The 19,178-nt window shown below is 35.5% G+C and overlaps 3 protein-coding genes across 5 annotated transcripts; all 3 read right to left on the reverse strand.

Annotated features, from left to right (window-relative positions):
• Nucleotides 1–137: 137 nt before the first annotated feature.
• On the reverse strand, nt 138–9,222 carry samd7 (sterile alpha motif domain containing 7). Of its 3 annotated transcripts, XM_059501577.1 has the most exons (11): nt 9,002–9,222; nt 8,716–8,923; nt 4,969–5,042; nt 4,043–4,160; nt 3,792–3,918; nt 3,049–3,173; nt 2,881–2,959; nt 1,759–2,447; nt 1,144–1,265; nt 952–1,062; nt 138–727 (listed from the first exon to the last, which is right to left on the reverse strand). In XM_059501577.1, the coding sequence occupies exons 4-11, from the start codon at nt 4,143–4,145 to the stop codon at nt 491–493; spliced, it is 1,593 nt and encodes a 530-aa protein (XP_059357560.1). In that variant the 5' UTR covers nt 4,146–4,160; nt 4,969–5,042; nt 8,716–8,923; nt 9,002–9,222; the 3' UTR covers nt 138–490. The 3 variants fall into 3 exon arrangements, with proteins under 3 accessions (XP_059357560.1, XP_059357561.1, XP_059357559.1); XM_059501578.1 differs by having other exon boundaries at nt 3,792–3,915; nt 8,716–9,222; XM_059501576.1 differs by having other exon boundaries at nt 8,716–9,222.
• A 3,882-nt stretch (nt 9,223–13,104) lies between these two features.
• Nucleotides 13,105–14,646, reverse strand: LOC132095763 (apolipoprotein D-like). The gene is made up of 5 exons (XM_059500866.1): nt 14,391–14,646; nt 14,169–14,303; nt 13,892–14,010; nt 13,585–13,673; nt 13,105–13,499 (listed from the first exon to the last, which is right to left on the reverse strand). The coding sequence occupies exons 2-5, from the start codon at nt 14,286–14,288 to the stop codon at nt 13,258–13,260; spliced, it is 570 nt and encodes a 189-aa protein (XP_059356849.1). The 5' UTR covers nt 14,289–14,303; nt 14,391–14,646; the 3' UTR covers nt 13,105–13,257.
• A 2,272-nt stretch (nt 14,647–16,918) lies between these two features.
• On the reverse strand, nt 16,919–18,433 carry LOC132095764 (apolipoprotein D-like). The gene is made up of 5 exons (XM_059500867.1): nt 18,213–18,433; nt 17,991–18,125; nt 17,613–17,731; nt 17,300–17,385; nt 16,919–17,193 (listed from the first exon to the last, which is right to left on the reverse strand). Exons 2-5 carry the CDS (start codon nt 18,108–18,110, stop codon nt 16,952–16,954), a joined length of 567 nt encoding a protein of 188 aa, XP_059356850.1. The 5' UTR covers nt 18,111–18,125; nt 18,213–18,433; the 3' UTR covers nt 16,919–16,951.
• Between the last annotated feature and the right edge of the window lie 745 nt (nt 18,434–19,178).

Consider the following 19,178-nt stretch of genomic DNA (forward strand, 5'->3'; position numbering starts at 1 on the left):
ATTCAGTCATATCATAAATCAAATATTGTGGAAAAAAGAAAGTGATACTGTATATTCTGTGCGGAAAATGCGGTTTATGTCAAACGAATCAACTAAAGACCAAAGGAGTAATCGTTTTTATTTTCTCCATAGCAAACAACACACGACTTTAGAATAAGTAAAGTTTAAAGTAAAAACCAAAATACAATTTTACAATAGAAAAGGCTGCAATAATAAGGACAAAACATGATTTGTAATTGATTTGCTAACATATTACAAAATATACATATATAGAAATAATCTGCATTTGAGAATCTAACTCTGCTGGAGAGCACATTCTGAACCTATTGCATAACACGGATCATAATATACTTGTGAAGAATATTAAAAAAATATATATGACAGTATATTCACTATAGAAGTGTCAGTGCCTGTCTACCTTATGCATTAGGTGTCAAAACAGTAAGAGATTCTGAGGTAAAAAAGAGGTCCATCAGTTCTGCCTGATCTTTCAGCTGGTCTCACTCATCTGGCTTGGTGAAGGATGATCAGCTTCACTTACAGGCTCTGTAGATTTAAGAGCCTCTGTGTCTCTGGGGCTGCTGAGCAGCTCCACGCTGTTGCAGTTGAGAGGAGAGCCGATGTCTGATGATCTGTCAACGCTTTTCTCCGGTGGAGGCTGCAGACCAGAGACGGGCAGAGGCAAGTTCATCATGTTGTAGAACATGCTACCCAGGCGCCGGGACAACTGAAAAGAGTACAGAGCAACCAAATGAGTAAGATGAGTTTATTTTTGCTTTTATCTTTATGTCCAGACCAACCACTTGGAGGGTAGAGAAGACACTTGAAATAATCTGTACATTTCATTTTATATATAAGCAATATACTTAATTTTACTTAATATTAATTACATTTGAATGATTAACCTGCTTATTGACATCAAATTTGGTCCTTTTGAAAGATGGCGAATACCTGTGATCGTATCTTAAGTGCTGGCCCGAGCTTTAGACCAAGTGTATCCAGGAGGTGGTCCTCTGTGAGAAGAGGTAACGTCTCCCCATCAATCATGTGGTCTTTGAATGTCTGCAAAAGGTGGCACACAAAAGAATGAGACTTAAAGCTATCTAATTCTAATTGGATTTTGTCATTTGACATTTGTATTACCTGTGCATATTCAGCACAACTTGGTATTTCACTGATGAAGTTGTAGACGTCATCAACTGACCACTTGCGAATATCTTCTAATGAAGTCATCTCTTCTCCATTAAGAAACATATTAGGATGTCCTAGTTGAAATTTTTTTTTTTAAATAGGTAACAATGACTATAATGCCATCATTTTAATATTTCATAAAAGAAATGTATAGTAACAAACACATGCATTAGAAACAGTAAAAGAGCAGTGTTGTTATTGTTGACTAAAATTAAAATGATAAAAAAAATATTTAATTTAAATCTGAAAATAAATAAAATATAAATATTAGATGAAAAACTTAGACTTAAAAAAACATTAACACAAATAAGAAATGGCATTGGCAGCTAACTGCAATAAATAGTTTAAATACTAAAATGACAAAACTAGAAATATGAATAAATTAAAGCTACATAGAAATATATATATAAAAAAACTATGACAAAAGCACATAACGTGCGAAAACAGAAAATATAATAAAGTCTCACTCAAAATATTAATTAATGTTATAATAGTGTATAAATAATACTAAAACAACACAGTTAAACTCAAAGACTGCATTCAAAAACGGGAGTGTAACAAACTCACCAAGTGGTACAAGTCCATTTCCTGGCACAGGAAGCATGTAGGGCATCCCTGTGAGTGGCCCAGCGGCAGACGGGTACAGAAACTTTTCTTGGAAAGCCGAGCAAGGGTTGGATATGTCTTTGTCACTGGTGCTAGCATTGCAGTTGGTGACTTCTGCACATCCCTCCTGTCCACTAATACATGCCTTGCGAATCCCTGGCTCTCCTTCCTTAAAACCTTTCCTACTGCATGCAGAAGACAGCTCTGTTTCTACTTTGGTTTGGTGTGGTTTGCTGGTGGTGGCCTCATTGCTCATTTCACCTTTCCCTTCAGCTTCCTTCTCCTCCCCTGAGGCAGCTCCTGGACTCTGCTCGATGTTTTTCTCTTCTGATTGGTCTTTGGGGAGAGTGATGCTGCTGTCTGAGCTCTTAGAATTGGCAGTTTTTCTGCCGGTCCTGCGTCCTCGCTCCCTTTGCAGTGTGCTGATCGGTGGGTAAGGACTTGACATGAGGAGACTGTTAGCGTGCAGGTCTTCAAGGGCATTGCGATGGACGAATACATCATGACCATCTGGGAGTCGCTGGCGTCCCCTGAAGGCCATTGGATTGGATTGGATGCCCTGGTACATCATGGGATTCTCCATCCCAATAAGACCCTTTTGGTGGGCGTTCTCGAGTTCTTTTTGGTGCAGGATAGCATTCATCTCCATCCTCATTATAGAAAAATAAAAATAAATTACAATTAGTGCATGACCAGTTTTTCAGCAGTTGTGTTCCTGGAAGTATATTATTACAAGTTATTTTTCCATTCATTTTTTTACAGGGAAAGTTGTATTTAAGCATTATAAAACATAAACCAAGACAACCAGCTACAAAGTGAATAAAAACATTACAAACTATGATTCAAAGCAAAAAAGGAATTAAAATTGGACAAAAGGAAAATTAAAAGCTAGATAGATAGATAAATGAACAATTAATTAACAACCTCTGAGTTCATAATAGATCCGTCTCCACAATGGACAAAATGAAAGGAATTCTTTTTCCTTCTGGAACCCCTTTTGTTGCACTCTGTGGCTTTGTATTGCATTCGTCTTCTGATTTTACTCCCACTGAATATAGGTATAGCAAATGCACTGAAATTTACCTGGCTATGTTCTGTTTGTGAATTAACTCTTGTCGTCTAGCAACTGTCTCCATGGATTCAGTGGGAAGGAATCCGTAACCTGCAAAATGGAAAACATTTGTAAAATTAGGTTGTTCTTCCTCACGTCCCCCTGTACGTATCTATGTTTAATCATCATTTAATTCTAACCTGTGCCAGAGAATCCTCTGCTTGGAATAACATTAGAGTTTGGGGGCAGAGGTGGGCCGAGGTGGGCACCCATGTGGATTTGTCTAGCATCAGCTGATATCATTTCAGAGGGCGGCACCAGTTCCCTACGGATAAAGAGGATTAAATCATCATTAAAAATTCAACTAACAGCTTACATCACTGATATATAATTATATTTCTATTTTCAACATTGTGTTGTTATTCTCTTCAAATGTTCTTTTTTCTTCCTATTCCCATATTTTTCCCCATTCCCATGTCATATTTATGCTTTTTGTTTAATTTATTTTAATTTGTATGTTCCTTTTATTCATTTTAATCCTTTTGTTTCAATGTTAATTTTATTTATGTGCTAGTTCATTCTTTATATGGAGACTGTCATAAAATTAATTCCCTGCACGCTGTACTTTGTATGATTGTGTGTGACAAATAAAAATTGTATTTAGATTTAACTTGGTAAAATTCTACTCTTAGTTTAAACTGCATAGTTACTTCACTGCAATCTTACTCATTTTATTTTTTCCACTCCACTCGGTTTAATTTGCACTACTGCCGTTAAATATTTTATAATATTTTATAAATATTAAATATTTTATAATATGTAAATATTATAGCTACTGTCATGTCAATAAAACTCATGTAAACTAAACCTAAAATATCCATGAACAATTAAAAACTCATTCTCTTTTACTGTGTTGGTTGTATTGGTGTTCATTCTAACAGACCTCTCCATGAAGCGAGGATCAAACTGTGCAGGAACACCCTGCAGTCTCTGCTGCCCCTGAGCCAAGATCTGTGGAACCATGGCCATCTGGTTCCTCATCATGAGCTCCTGTCTTTGCCGTAATTCTGCTTCACACCCAGGGGAACAGATGAAGGGGTCAGTAGCCTAATAGCTCTTTCTCAGCTATATTTCTTCAAGGTTGCGATCAGCTCTGGTTTAGGTGTTCTATGAACAATTGTGATGAACTCTCACCTCCAGCAGACATTCCATTGACCAGTCTGTACCAGTGTTTCTCATCCAGAGCGCCTTGCTCTCCCAGAGCCGAGATCTTCCTTAGCTGTTCACGTGGGGTCATGACACTGCCTCTTTCCTGAATGTAACAAACATATACATTCTCTAAATGTTGCAAAAAACAAACAAACTGCATTGTATGGACAAAAAAAAAAAGGCCAACTGAAGCTCTTTGTCTTTGGAACGATCTTCATATTACTTTATTTTATGTTCAGCAGATGAAGGAAATGCAAACAGGTTTGGATCGACACGAGGGTGAATAATTTATGACATCATTTTCATTTTTGGGTTCCTGTCTAAATGAAGTTGAATCGTTGAATGATCGAAGGCAATTGTTTATTCATAAAAAGCTTGGCGAACTCAGAACAGCATACTAACATGCTACTCTTTATATTTTAGAAAGGGAGCCTATAGAAAGATATGGTAAAAGTCGTAAGAGCAGTATTCGTTTCTGAATTTAACAACTTATTTCGATAGTAAATTAATCAGCATTTTGAACAAGTCGGTTTAGTGAATTACTAAAGCCGGTCACTTGTCACTTGTCATCACCTGCTGGCGCAATTATGTAACTGCAGATAAATTCATTGCAAGTAAAAAAAAACAGTCTATGGTAAAAAACGCATGGAAACTTATGATGTACTTGGCATACTATTTCACTGCAATACTTTAATAGCAGTAAGACGAATAACAGACTACTACTGACATAAGACACACAACAGATCCATTGGCTCATAAACCAGTACTACCGTTTACTATCTAAAACTAATACTTGACAGGTTAGTGAACAACACATATATAAGATGAAACCAAGATAAATAAATAAAAAAAAACATTAAGAGAACTCAAACATCAATGTTAAAAAGGATATATGTCATATAATGAAGTACCTGTTCACTCCTTCTGTGCTTTATCTTCACTCACTAAGGTGTAAGATATTTCCGTAATGTCACTCCTTTTCAGTCTGAAATTGAGAAATCATGTAAAGAGAGAGAAAATGATAGGTTGTAACCAGTTTGTCAGCATCTCTGTTCCTTGGTAGTAAATATTTCCAGTGAAAATAATTATCTTGAAATCTAGTAGTGGAACCAGTACTTGGGATTTTCTAAGCAAACACTTAGAGCCAAACACAAAACAGGCCTATAACCATGAGGGAAATGTTTATATGTGACCCTGGACCACAAAACCCATCATAGGTAGCATGGGTATATTTGTAGCAATAGTCGACAATACATTTGGGTCAAAATGATAGATTTTTCTTTTACGCCAAAAATCATCCGGATGTTAAGTGAAGATCATATTCCATCAAGATATTTAGCAAATTTCCTACCATAAATATTATAACTTAATTTTTGATTAGTAATATGCATTGCTAAGGACTTCATTTGGACAACTTTAAAAAATGTGTTTGCTGGAATAATATAACAAGCCTAAATAATTAAATCTGCAGATCTTTATTCCTGGATAAATTCTCCAGTATTCTGTACGGGACAGCCTCTGTGCGTATTACCCGCTATGAGGAGCCGTTCTAATCTGAGTCCTGTAATCCTCCTGTTAGTCCAGCAGTCTGCCTGCTACATCTGCTGACCTGCATGCGTGCGGTCCTGCTGTCAGCCAACCCCCAAACTACCTTCAGGGCCCCTATTCCCCCCTCGGATCCTATTAGCTAAGTCCTGACTATACAGCATTTTAAAGGGATGTGTTGGAGGTAATCCCAGAGTTTAGAGTTTTACCCTCAGCAAACCTTGCCTGTAAGCATACCGGACAATACACCCTAAGTGCTAAGCTCATTAGCCTCCATTAGCCCCAGAGATGTCCTAAAAACACCTTGGGATATAAATCTGGGATACAATCGGTTTATGTGGTAAATGTGGTGCAGGCAGACACACAGTCTACCATGTTAAAACTCTGCCTGATACACTGAAGAGTCTGTAAATGATAGCCTATTTATTATTTATGGTCATTTTTGTAGAACTATTCTTTAAATTAACTGTTTTACCAATACATTTTCTGCAGGTTGTTAAAATGCTCTTCATGCTAAGAAAAAAAACATGGTCATTTTAAGATCTGTTCACTGAATTTATGTCTATATATTTTTTAATAATTATTAAAGATTCATATAAAAACACAAAATGTAACAATGCATATGCCATTTTATCAATCAGTATTCAGTTATAGAGTTTGAAAATACATATTTAAAAAAAAAAAAAATATATATATATATATATATATATATATATATGTGTGTGTGTGTGTGTGTTTTCATTATTTTCATTATTCAAAATAAAAAGAAGAAATTATACATTCTGACTGTAAGATAGCAGATATTATAAGTAGGGATTTTAAAGGGATAGTTCATCCATAAATGAAAATTATGTCATTAATAACTTATCCTCATGTCGTTCCAAACCCATGAGACCTCTGTTCATCTTCGGAACACAGTTTAAGATATTTTTGATTTAGTCCAAGAGCTTTCTGTCCCTCCATTGAAAATGTACGTACGGTATATTGTCCATGTCCAGAAAGGTAAGAAAAACATCATCAAAGTAGTCCATGTGACATCAGAGGGTCAGTTAGAATTTTTTGAAGCATCGAAAATACATTTTGGTCCAAAAAAAGCAAAAACCTGTCTTCTCTTCCGTGTCTGTTGTGAGCGCGTTCACTGCAGTGTAGTAATATCCGGTTCGTGAACGAATCACTCGATGTAACCGGATCTTCTTGAACCAGTTCACCACAACGAACTGAATCGTTTTAAACGGTTCACGTCTCTAATACGCATTAATCCACAAATGACTTAAGATGTTAACTTTTTTTAATGGGGCTGACACTCCCTCTGAGTTAAAATAAACCAATATCCCAGAGTAATTTATTTACTGAAACAGTACACTGACTGAACTGATGTGAAGAGAGAACTGAAGATGAACACCGAGCCGAGCCAGATAACGAACAAAAGACTGACTCGTTCTCGAGTCAAGAACCAGTTGCATCAGTTTTCAGATCACCAGTAGTGATGGGAAGTTCGTTCTTTTTCGCGAAATGGTTCTTCCGGAAATTTCGATTCAATAAACCGGTTGAAGAAAATGGTTCACCGGTTCTTTTGCGCTCGACATAATGGCATCATTGGCGATGATTGCCCTTGATTCAAGCCTTCGGTTTTCCTGGGCTCATAACACTAGCACAGAATCAGTTCAGAATCAATCACCAAAAGAATCAGTTCGGTTCAGACGCTCTGTGTGTCAGTCTGCTTCACACTGAATCACACATGTGCAGTATCATCAGCTCCTCGGTTCTCGAATCGGATGTGTCTGACAGAAACGGTTCTTGACTCGAGAACGATTCAGTCTTTTGTTCGTTATCTGGCTCGGCTCGGTGTTCATCTTCAATTCTCTCTTCACAGCAGTTCAGTCAGTGTACTGTTTGAGTAAATGAATTACTCTGGGATATTGGTTTGTTTTAACTCAGAGGGAGTGTCAGCCATGTTAAAAAAGTTAACAGCTTAAGTCATTTGTGGATTAATGCGTATTGGAGATGCGAACAGTTTTAAACGATTCAGTTCGATTTGGTGAACTGGTTCAAGAAGATCCGGGTACATCGAATGATTCGTTCGCGAACTGGATATCACTAAACTGTTGTGTTTTGAACTGTCTTACAACAGACACGGAAGAGAAGATAATGGTGATAAAGTCGTAGTTTTTGCTATTTTTGGACCAAAATGTGTTTTCGATGCTTCAAAAAATTCTAACTGACCCTCTGAAGTCACATGGACTACTTTGATTATGTTTTTCTTACCTTTCTGGACATGGAGAGTATACACACAGTTTCAATGGAGGGACTGAGAGCTCTCGGACTAAATCTAAAATATCTTAAACTGTGTTCCGAAGATAAACGGAGGTCTTACGGGTTTGGAACAACATGAGGGTGAGTCATTAATGACATAATTTTCATTTTCCGGTGAACTAACCCTTTAATATTAGTATTGTTTTTCTCACATTATTAAGAGTAGTCATGTAAAAGCATTTAATGATCTGGAGCATTCAAGATGTTTACAGAACAATACCATATGCGGCTTTAACATGTAAATAAGTAAGGCAAACCCTAATATTAGTCATATTTCCAGAACAAGTGCAGTTTTTGGCATATGTGTGACAAGTGATGCCATATCCAAGTCACAGACGTGAACTGGAAGGATTTGCTTGTGGCTAATCTCATTAAAGGAATAAATTAAGGGAAAACTGCTGACGACTTAAATCAAGCCTTGCATTTGGGTAGGTCATGGTAGAGAAGATAATAATCATCTGGTCTAATGTACTTCCTTTGTACAGTAAGGGCACAAGATAATTCCAGTGGTAGACATCCAAGTATAGGATGGAAGTGACAAGGATATGAAAAGTGATTTTTAACAAGTAATTTAATAAAGATTTGGTTGAAATGAAGTGCATATGCTATTATAATTCTGAGTGCCAGTTGCAATGCATATAACACTGTTGCACACCATTACAATGAATGCATGAAATGAACATGTAAAATGCAGTCTAAATCCTTACGTTACAGGTAAAAATACATAACAGAAACAAGCAAAACCCCAAATAGTGGAAGGTAAATTGAAGGCATTGAGACTGAAGAGACATTAGACTCACCTCTGAATGTCTGCCAAAGAAATGGGAATCTGTCCAAACTCTCAGTCAGGATGAAGTTATTAATACATTCATTCCAAACAAGCAAAATGATTCCAAAAAGAGAATGAGACCTGGAGCTGCAGCAAGAAAGTCCACAACTCTCAGCACTCTGAGGTCTTCAGTCCTGCCGCAAATGCCTCGGCCAGCAAGTGCCAGCTCCTGGTCTTAACTAAAAAAGACCTTTAATTACAGATTCATGTTATCTCTATTAGCTTGGCTTTATCTGCCTGCTTAAGCCCCCCCTTACCTGACATCACTATGATCTCTCGTCCAACTGTACGCGGGACACTCTGCTGAAATGTAATTAAGAGCACTGCCTAAGCACAGTGGCTAAACCTCTTTCAACATTTACCTCAGTAATCCTCTGTTAGCACTTTAAGACCGAGGGTAAGACACCTAAATTCCCAGCTTCCTTTTCCATGGAAAAGGCGGTGTCAATTGAAATCAAGGAAGATGTGCATGGGCCTTTCAAGTGTTTTGCCAGACTTATTAGTATTAGTATAGGGATAGGTGTGCACACAATTGGGTGGCATATGAGCGTTTTGCAGCAAAACAGATTCTTGGGGAGACGCAAACACGCGGAGATTGGCGGCAAGCGTTCACTTCCTGCTGGGATAAGCTGACAGAGGGTTAATAAAGCTGTTTTGCTGATTATTAGAAATGGCCCCACACACCACCTCCTGTGCTATGCAAGGTTTGTAAGAAATTGTCAAACAAAAGCTTGTGAAGCCAAAGGAATCTCAAATACTGATTGATGACATTGCCATTAGCATTTAAACTTGAAGCCAATATGCAGTATTCAAAGCTTTTTTTTATTTTATCAATACATTTATTCAGCAGAAATGCATTAATGCACACACACACACACACACACACACACACACACACATACATGCTGATTAGGTATGTTTTGAAGCATTGTAGTTGTGTTGGTTTAAGTTGGTCCCAAACAGGAGCTAATTGCTCAGGAGTCAGCACCAGTTTAAACCAGCTCATGACCAACTAAGGACCATCTTAAACCAGCTCAATCCAGCAACCTTGCTTCAAGACATACCTAACCAGCATATGCAGTTTTTTTCAAAAGGGTAAATTGATCAAAAACAACAGTAAATAAATTTATAATGTTACTTTGATTATAAATAAATGCTATTATTCTATGCAAATATTAGAATGATTTCTGAAGGATCATGTGACACTGAAGACTGGAGAAATGGATGCTGTAAATTCAGCTTTGCTAACAAAGGAACAAATTAATAATATATCAAAAGAGAAAGGCAGTTTAAAGTGTAATAATATTTTACAATATTACTGTTTCACTGTATTTTAGTGTAACTCCATATTCAAGATTTGTATTTGTCACATACATGGTTATATGGAGAGCATATGACCAGCAGTTTAGAAATAAATGCAGCCTTAATTAAAAAAAAAAATTTTTAAGGTAAGTGGTTGCAAAACATTTATTTTAGCCACTTTTTTTTGTTTTTAATTTAGTAAACAATTTTTAAATTTAAATTTAGCTAAAATAAACTGAATGCAACCACTTACCTAAAAAAATCAGTGTTGTTGAGCATAACATACTTTTAAATCAAACGCTGTTGCTCTATAACTATACATTTCTGCTTTATTTACTGAGGTTTTAAAAAGCACAAGGTGACCATTATTTTATTCATATTTTTAGTGTTCTGTGCAATTCTTTTTTTTACAGTCTTAACACACAGGTTTAATAATATAAACTGATCTTACACATAATATCTTCAATATATATCTACAATATGTATAATTCCAAAGAAACCATACATTTGTAAGTCTTTAAGTGCATTTTAATGTGATTATTCTACTAATCACAGTAGACTAATCTACTCATAAATGTTACACAGGTGTGGACTCATATCAGCCAAAAAGAGAAAATCAAGAATAAAGTGCTTAGACATCAGGAGAGCAGAGTATTAAGACATGTAAACCACTAATTTAAGAATCTGTGCAGAGTAAGCTTTTTAAGAAGGATTTCTGCCCAGCCTGTTTGTGCACTGTATTATAGAGTCACAGTGAGGCAAAGGGATAATGTGGAGTTTAACCCCAGAACCACTTGGTAAAGACTCTGTTTGCGTAGTCTGAATTATCTTAGAGGATAAAGGAACTCTTCAATGAAATTCAACAGATAAAAAACAGACATGAATAATACAGTCAGTGTTACCACAGTGACCACAAATACATGCAAAATAGACCTATGACCTCTGACCCCGGGGCATGCTGTTATTAGTACTCCACGCTAGACCTGCAGAATGAAGTTACTAACACATGCCTTTTAGTTTGGATATCCTGGGTCAGCTTCAATATAGAATAGATTATTTTCATAATTCTTCATGCACTAAAAACAGCACTGAAAATCAAGACACCTCAAAAACATGTTTTGGAGAACATTTATCAGGTTAAATATTTGTTTTTATTGAAACTAAGGTATTTCAGTTTTATTTAGGATTTATCAAGTGCCTATCATGGACGTGTTTAATTTCTGAAAATAAATTAATTTTGACTTTATTTAAATTTACATTTTAGTCATTTAGCAGATGATTTTATCCAAAGTGACTTGGCTTCCAAGGAGGACAATGGAAGCAATAAATCAACAAAAGAGCAATGATAGTCTGGATCCAGAACACCTGAGAAGAGATGATGCTGACCCTCAGAGGACCTCAGATGATGCTAACCCTGAATCAACAACAGAACTAACAAATATTGCTACAAGTGTGACTGCATCATATAATAATTATTAATAATATTAATAATGTTCATCGTCTGGCTGACTACGTCTTGTATTATTTTTTCTAAAATTCCTGTCATACGTGCACAAACTGACAGTCACCACTTATAAGCTATTACTAAATATTTTATAAACATAATTTTCTGTAAAGTTGCTTTGTAAAGATTTGTATTGTAAAAAGCGCTATACAAATAAACTTGAATTAAATTGAATATACAAGTGCTATAACAAGTCTCAGTTAGCTTTATAAATATAAAATGTTACGATTTCAATCATGTTCTGTTCAAATGTTACGAAATACATTTAAATTAAAATATATATATCTTCAAAATGAAATGTAAAATCAGATTAAATAATATTCATCCCATTTTTCAGTTAATATTTTAACATTTTCTTTCCACCAAAATCAAATGTGTGGTGACCAGCATGCAGGGAGCTATTTTGACTATCAAATCTAATGACATCCTCCAGCCTTCACTGAGCTCCAGCACGGACAGCAGAGGCAGAACCAGTAGAGCCTGCATTCTCTGTGTTTCACCTGAGCAGCAATTTAGTCTAAATCATTTGTTATATTATCACATAAATAACTGAACTGTTCAAACACTACTTTCTTCCCTAAAAAGGTTTTACAAAACACATAAAAATATAGAACCCTTTATAGTCTTAGTATAACTGACACTGGAAAATGGATAAATGCATATAGTTCTAATAAAACTCACTGATATCTTAAAAAAACACTGATTTACATCAGGTAAGCTCATTTTGCATGTTATAAAACTTTTTTTGGCATTCATCCAGAAAGTTTTCTAGAACATTTCATGCCCTCATCTCGAACTTTGAATCCAACTAAATATTACAAAAATGAATTTGTAAGAGTATAGACAAATATAGACTATAATAAGGGTTCTTATGCACCCATAATTTAATTAAAATAAGAACAATTCATTAATCGATGTATACAAATTCTTTGATTGCAAAGAGTAAAGAATGATTGATGTTAGTTATGCATTGACTGTCTGACTGTGTTCTTTCACACTGAATAGTTTTGAATAGTCAAACTGTTGGCCCTCAACCAAACCAGTAAAAGCAAGACTGATACAAAACCGTTTGTACTTGATAACTAGACAATATACAAAGAAAAAGAGATATTGTTCAATTAAATAAAAAAAAATATTTAGTTGATCGTCAATGGCCAAACACTCAACAACTCCTAACTGTTTATTAGGAAGCTACGATGATAGAATTAAAACCATTTTGTGCAAAATTATATACTTCATTTTTCTTTTTTTTTGTTTACCTAATGTAGCTCTGAGGCTTTTAGACCTCAAACAGAGCATACATTAGACTGTAGTGTAACCGAAGCAGTACTGTTTCTTCAGTTCAACGTAACACCACTAGATGTCACTTGATTCATGCTATTGCGTCATCAGAACAGTGTTCAACCCAAGTCTCTTTAAGGTTATATATATATATATATATATATATATATATATATACATATATATATATATATATATATATATATATATATATATTTGTCAAACAAAAAGAAAAACTAATTTATCACACATAGGTATTTTGTACACCATTCAAACTGTTTGAAGAAAGAAATTTAATTTGCAGATAGATGCATTCACATTCTCAAGCAACAGTCCACTGATGGAGAAAAATATTGTATGTAAAGAGCTTACATTTATATAGTTTTTTTTCTTTCTCACAGTAGTTCATTAAATAAGACAGCTCTATTAAGGCATAACGCTGCACAGCTCCGGTCTCTGGTCAGTCTCAGTAAAACTATCAGTACTGATGCCATGGGATTTGAGGATGTCTAACAGCTCAGAGACGGTATCTTTAGGAAGTGTGCGGGTTCTGCTCATGATCCAGGAAAACTCAGCATGAAAGAGACCAGCAAAATCAGAGCAAGAGTAAACCAGGGTGTAGGTGTCATAATCAGTAGCCAGCACCCAGTAGGGGGCCGGAGGAGCACCTGAAAGAGGACACATCATGAATAACTCAAAATCTCAGATTTAAAATAAAAAAATAAACTAAAAGAATGATTTGTTTAGACTTACCTTCAAAGAAGCTGACTTCAAGTTTGGCAGGCTCTAATGCATCTGCAATCTTGGCAGTTCCCTCAATGAAGTTTATAGTGCCATTAGCACTGTGAAGATGTTCAGTGAAATGATATTAGGTGAAGTTATTTTATAAGTGCATTTTAAATATTCTGAATATTAACAAATCAGTTTTTTTTTTTTTTTTAATTTACTCATATATTGTGAAAAGTATTTTGAACATGAATTAAATGTGTATGTATCGTGATTTTTTTATTTTATTTTATGATTTACTCCTATATTTTAGTAATGGTTCATCAGTACTTACAGAAGCTCATCATTTCGAACCAGGACAATGCCGTCACTCAGAGTATAAGTGGCTTGGCTACACTCTCCTAACTGGAACGGGGCTGGAATCTTCATGATCTCATGCCATCTCCCCATGTACTACGAAAGGACAAAATGATGAAAAATAATGAAACACAATATTTTGGGGGTGAAAAATGCGAATAATTATTTTTCATTAATTCGATTATTAATTATGTATTTGTTCCCGGCAATGAAAAACAATATAAAGATAAAAAAACATTTATATAAAAGTGTACCCTTGTAGGATCAAAGTTTTGCTGAACAGGAGGCTGTGGGCATTTTCCAGAGCCGATGGACTGAGCGCTGACCGCCAGCACAGACAGCAGAGTCAGAGACAGAACCTGAAGAGCCTGCATTCTCTCAGTTTAAACCTGAAAAAAGAGTCATATTTAATGAGAACAAGAAGAAATTTGGCTTTAAGAGTTGGATAGTTGAAATTCAAACGCCGAGCATCTTACCTGTTTTGTCTCAAGTGTGGAACTTGTGTTCAAGGTACAGAACAGCGAGAGAGTTCAGTATTTATAGAGCTTTACATCTGTTCGTTATATCACTAACTCCACCTTCCTCAACTAAAACATGTTTGGGGAACCTGGGCATCTGCTCAACAAGATGTTGAAGGTTAAATAAACACACTGTGAGTTGTTGAGTGATGATCAGGTCACCACAGCTTTCCACATCCTTGACACTAAAACTGTTTAAAAGGTTTCACAGAGGATATATGCACATGTTAATAACCAGTTATATGACTATGGATGTACAATGCAAAAACAAAACAAACAACACAGTCACAAATTCTGACTGATGTGACAGGACACATAAAAGCTTTAATATAATTGTACGTGACAGTCAGTTTCATATCTGTCACCTTAACAACATTTTAGTCTGAATATGCATTTTAAAGACAACTAAAACCCCGATATCAAGTGGGAAAATTTTTCAGTTACAGTTAAATCACCTCTGAATCAGTGTGCACATCTCTTGCTAACTGCATTAGGGTTTTCTTAAGAATCTGCCTGTTTTTATACTATACTGTTTAATATAAATTTCAGTAGAGATTATGTTTATTTGTTGGATAGGTATTAGTTAGTGACAAAGTGCTTTGCTTTCAAATCTGAGAATACATTTTGCGTAGCTATTTTGTTGTATATTTTGATCATATTTTGTGTTTTGTATCTCTACTTGAGTTGCCAGTTTTTCCCTACACTCCATACTGGATTTTGTCCACTGACTATGAGAATTCAGCGCTGGTGTATTAATGCACTTATGTCTTGATACTGTTCCACATAGACTTTGCTTGGATTCTGGTCTGAACACGATCTCTGCCTGCAACCCTTGAAATTTGATTCATGATGCTCTTGAATCTATCAAAGTTCAGATTATGTTGGTTTGTTGGACGGGTGTTGATTTGTGACAAAGTGCTTTGCTTTCAAGTCTGAGAACTTTTCAAGACTTTTCAAGACAGAATACATTTGCTTCTAAAAGTTTTGTCGCAATTAGGGTGGATTTTTGTGCCTTTCTGAAGATAAACTTTAAACACCCATACATTTGGACATTTCAAGTCCGTCAGGAAGGTTTCAAAACAATGGTTTGAAAATAATGCTTTAGTTTGTTAACAATGATATAGAATATATGTTTGATGTTCTCCTCTTTTTTTTCTAGGGGTGTGCAAAGTATGTCCTCAACACAAGGTCATGTCACATGTGAATCCTTCATGTTCTTATCACAGCGGTGTTGTTTTACTTGCACAAACACCTGCAACATGCAAAACAATACACATGAGGATATCCTTATGTAAAGAGACAGATCAACTACAACATTTTTGGGAAAACAAACGTGGCATTTATTTTTTTACATAAAAAAAGAGGATGAGGTGTGGGCCACTCTTTCCTCTGGGCTAATGAGCAGGTTATAATGAGTAGGATATTGCCACAGAGAAGTAATGGAAAATTCCCTTAAAAAGTTTTAATCAGTGCTCAAGCCCAACATTACATAACAGAAGAAACTAAATATTAGTTTAAAAAGGATAACGCAAGAACTAATTCAGAAACAAAAATAAGTCATTAATTTCAAATTCTTTTGGCCAGTGAAGCATTTGTGATCAGACAGATGAGCATCCTCCTCAATGTCAGTCAGCATCACCATTACAGACATTAAACATGCTGCTGATTTTAGGTTTTAGGTTAACTCACTTCCCTAAACAAATATGTCAAACATATGTTAAACTTGAAAAACACTTTATATGTTTAGAAAGGGAAATAAAGGTGGTTTAAAAAACAAGTTAGTGAAAGTTAAATGATGAAACTGGACAATCAGCAGGTCCTCTTTTTTCAGTTTATCTAACATCCTTGCCTGCTATTCATATGAAGTTCATGTCAGCATATAAAAGTAGTCAACATAATGTATAATCTGAAATGTGTTGTAAATGACATACATTTGAATCAGCAGATTGTGAAAAACTATAAAAACCATCTGAGGAGGCTTATTGACATGGATGTGAATACTGGAAAAGAATAGCATCTCTGTGTATTTCAAAAATAACACTTCTTTTTTCAAATGATGCATTAATGTCATCTGGTGCATGTTAAATTGCTTTGCTAACTATTGGCAAAATATGTAGAAAGGAAAGGTTCCTGCAAGAATAGCCCAAAACAATGCCTATCAAAACCCTTTTTGTGTGCCTATAAGAACATATGACAAAAGACATTTTTTTTACAATTTTAATATTTATTCAAAGTCTGCATAGGGAACAACTGAGGTATTTTGTAGACATCATTCAACTGTTTGAAGAAAGAACAGTGACATCAGAAATGCATTAATAGGATTAAACTAAAAGTTTTAGTTTACATAATGATACAATTCAGTACTATTGACTTTAATTTGCTAGATGCATTAACATTATCAAGCAACAGACCACTGATTAAGATATATGTTAGGGATGTAAAGACATTTGTGTTGTTTCTTTAAAACATTATTAGACCACAACACATCTCACAGTGGTTCATTAAATAAGGCAGCTCTATTAAGGCATAACGCTGCACAGCTCCAGTCTCTGGTCAGTCTCAGTAAAACTATCAGTACTGATGCCATGGGATTTGAGGATGTCTAACAGCTCAGAGACGGTATCTTTAGGAAGTGTGCGGGTTCTGCTTATGATCCAGGAATACTCGGAGTAAAAGGGACCGGCAGAATCAGAGCAAGAGTAAACCAGGGTGTAGGTGTCATAATCAGTAGCCAGCACCCAGTAGGGGGCCGGAGGAGCACCTGAAAGAGGACACATCATGAATAACTCAAAATCACAGATTCTTAAAATGATAACAACAACAATAATAATAAAATACACCAAGAAGAATGATTTGTTTAGACTTACCTTCAAAGAAGCGGACTTCAAGTTTGGCAGGCTCTGATGCATCTGCAATCTTGGCAGTTCCCTCAGTGAAGCTGTAAGTGCCATTACTGTGTAGAAATATTCAAAGAAGCAATATTTGGTGAATTTAAGTCATTTCAGAAGAAAGTGCAAAACTATTTTGAATATTTGGAATGTTAATAAGTATTTATTTTTTGAATATTTTATTTACTTCTATAGACTGCTAAAATATTTTGAATATCACAAATGAGAACACCTGTGTTTTTTTGTTTAATATATTTTATTTACTTTGTAGTAATGGTTCATCAGTACTTACAGAAGCTGTTCATTTCGAACCAAGACAATACCGTCACTGAGAGTGTATATGGCCTGGCAACAGTCTCCCAACTGGAACCGGGCTGGAATCTTTGTGATCTCATACCATCTGCCCATGTACTACGAAAGGACAAAATGATGAGGAATTGTGCAACAGGACTGAAAATGCACATAACGTTCTAGCTGAAAAATAAGTTTGTATAAAGAAAAAAAAATGTTATACTATTTTTGCTTTAATTTGTCATAAAAACAAAATTCTCGTCTTCTTCTTGACTTTATTATGCTAAAGTTGCTGTGTTGCAGTTGTTCGTATTTTCTTGATAATAATAATAATTGAAAATATATATTAAATAAGGATTAAAATAGCAAGTAAGTTTACCCTAGTAAGATCAAAGTTTTGCTGAACAGGAGGCTGTGGGCATTTTCCAGAGCCGATGGACTGAGCGCTGACCGCCAGCACAGACAGCAGAGTCAGAGACAGAACCTGAAGAGCCTGCATTCTCTCAGTTTAAACCTGAAAAAAGAGTCATATTTAATGAGAACAAGAAGAAATTTGGCTTTAAGAGTTGGATAGTTGAAATTCAAACGCCGAGCATCTTACCTGTTTTGTCTCAAGTGTGGAACTTGTGTTCAAGGTACAGAACAGCGAGAGAGTTCAGTATTTATAGAGCTTTACATCTGTTCGTTATATCACTAACTCCACCTTCCTCAACTAAAACATGTTTGGGGAACCTGGGCATCTGCTCAACAAGATGTTGAAGGTTAAATAAACACACTGTGAGTTGTTGACTAAAGAACGGGTCACCACTGCTTTCCACATCCTTGACAGTGGGTCCACGGGAGCAGGGTTGAGGACCTCTGCACAAAAGCTTTAATAAGTGAATATGACATTCTAAGTTTACCTTCTGTCACCTAAGCAACAGTATTAAGAATTATTTTTTAGCTAAAGACAATTAAAACACTGTTATACAATTTTTTTCCATTCATCCTTTTGTAACAAAAGGGGCTTGCAAAGTTATTTCCTCAGCTGGAGGTCGAGTCACACTTGATTCCTTCATGTTCTTATCACAACAGTGTTGTTTAACTTATCACAAACACCTGCAACATGCAAAACACACAGCTACACGTGAGGATATGTGACCCTGGACCACAAAACCTTAAGTCGCTGGGGTATGTTTGTAGCAATAGTCAAAAAAACATTGTATGGGTCAAAATTATAGATTTTTATTTTATGCCAAAAATCATTAGGATATTAAGTAAGGATCATGTTCCATTAAGATATTTTGTAAATTGCCTTGCATAAATATATCAAAACTTAATGTTGGTTTAGTAATATGCATAGCTAAGAATTCATTTGGACAACTTTAAAGGCGATTTTCTCAGTATTTCAATTTTTTTTACACCATCAGATTCCAGATTTCCAAATAGCTGTTTCTCAGCCAAATATTGTCTGATCCTAATAAACCATACATCAATGGAAGCTTGTTTATTCAGCTTTCAGGTGATATATACATCTCAATTTCGACAAATTGACACTTAAGACTGGTTTTGTGGTCCAGTGTCACAT

Source organism: Carassius carassius, chromosome 20, assembly GCF_963082965.1.
Source record: "Carassius carassius chromosome 20, fCarCar2.1, whole genome shotgun sequence".
NCBI classification, from domain to species: domain Eukaryota; kingdom Metazoa; phylum Chordata; class Actinopteri; order Cypriniformes; family Cyprinidae; genus Carassius; species Carassius carassius.

Bases quoted from the DNA above. Each gene is read 5' to 3' on its own strand.
- samd7 (XM_059501577.1), bottom strand. From the start codon at position 4,145: ATGACCCCACGTGAACAGCTAAGGAAGATCTCGGCTCTGGGAGAGCAA. The intron at 3,174-3,791 runs GTCTGTTAGAAT...CTTTATCCGTAG, and splicing joins GATCCTCGCTTCATGGAGAG to GGAACTGGTGCCGCCCTCTG. The intron at 1,266-1,758 runs GTGAGTTTGTTA...AATTTCAACTAG, and splicing joins AAATGGACTTGTACCACTTG to GACATCCTAATATGTTTCTT.
- LOC132095763 (XM_059500866.1), bottom strand. From the start codon at position 14,288: ATGCAGGCTCTTCAGGTTCTGTCTCTGACTCTGCTGTCTGTGCTGGCG. The intron at 14,011-14,168 runs GTACACTTTTAT...GTCCTTTCGTAG, and splicing joins AAAACTTTGATCCTACAAGG to TACATGGGGAGATGGCATGA. The intron at 13,500-13,584 runs GTAAGTCTAAAC...GTCCTCTTTCAG, and splicing joins TGAAGTCAGCTTCTTTGAAG to GTGCTCCTCCGGCCCCCTAC.
- LOC132095764 (XM_059500867.1), bottom strand. From the start codon at position 18,110: ATGCAGGCTCTTCAGGTTCTGTCTCTGACTCTGCTGTCTGTGCTGGCG. The intron at 17,732-17,990 runs GTAAACTTACTT...GTCCTTTCGTAG, and splicing joins AAAACTTTGATCTTACTAGG to TACATGGGCAGATGGTATGA. The intron at 17,194-17,299 runs GTAAGTCTAAAC...GTCCTCTTTCAG, and splicing joins TGAAGTCCGCTTCTTTGAAG to GTGCTCCTCCGGCCCCCTAC.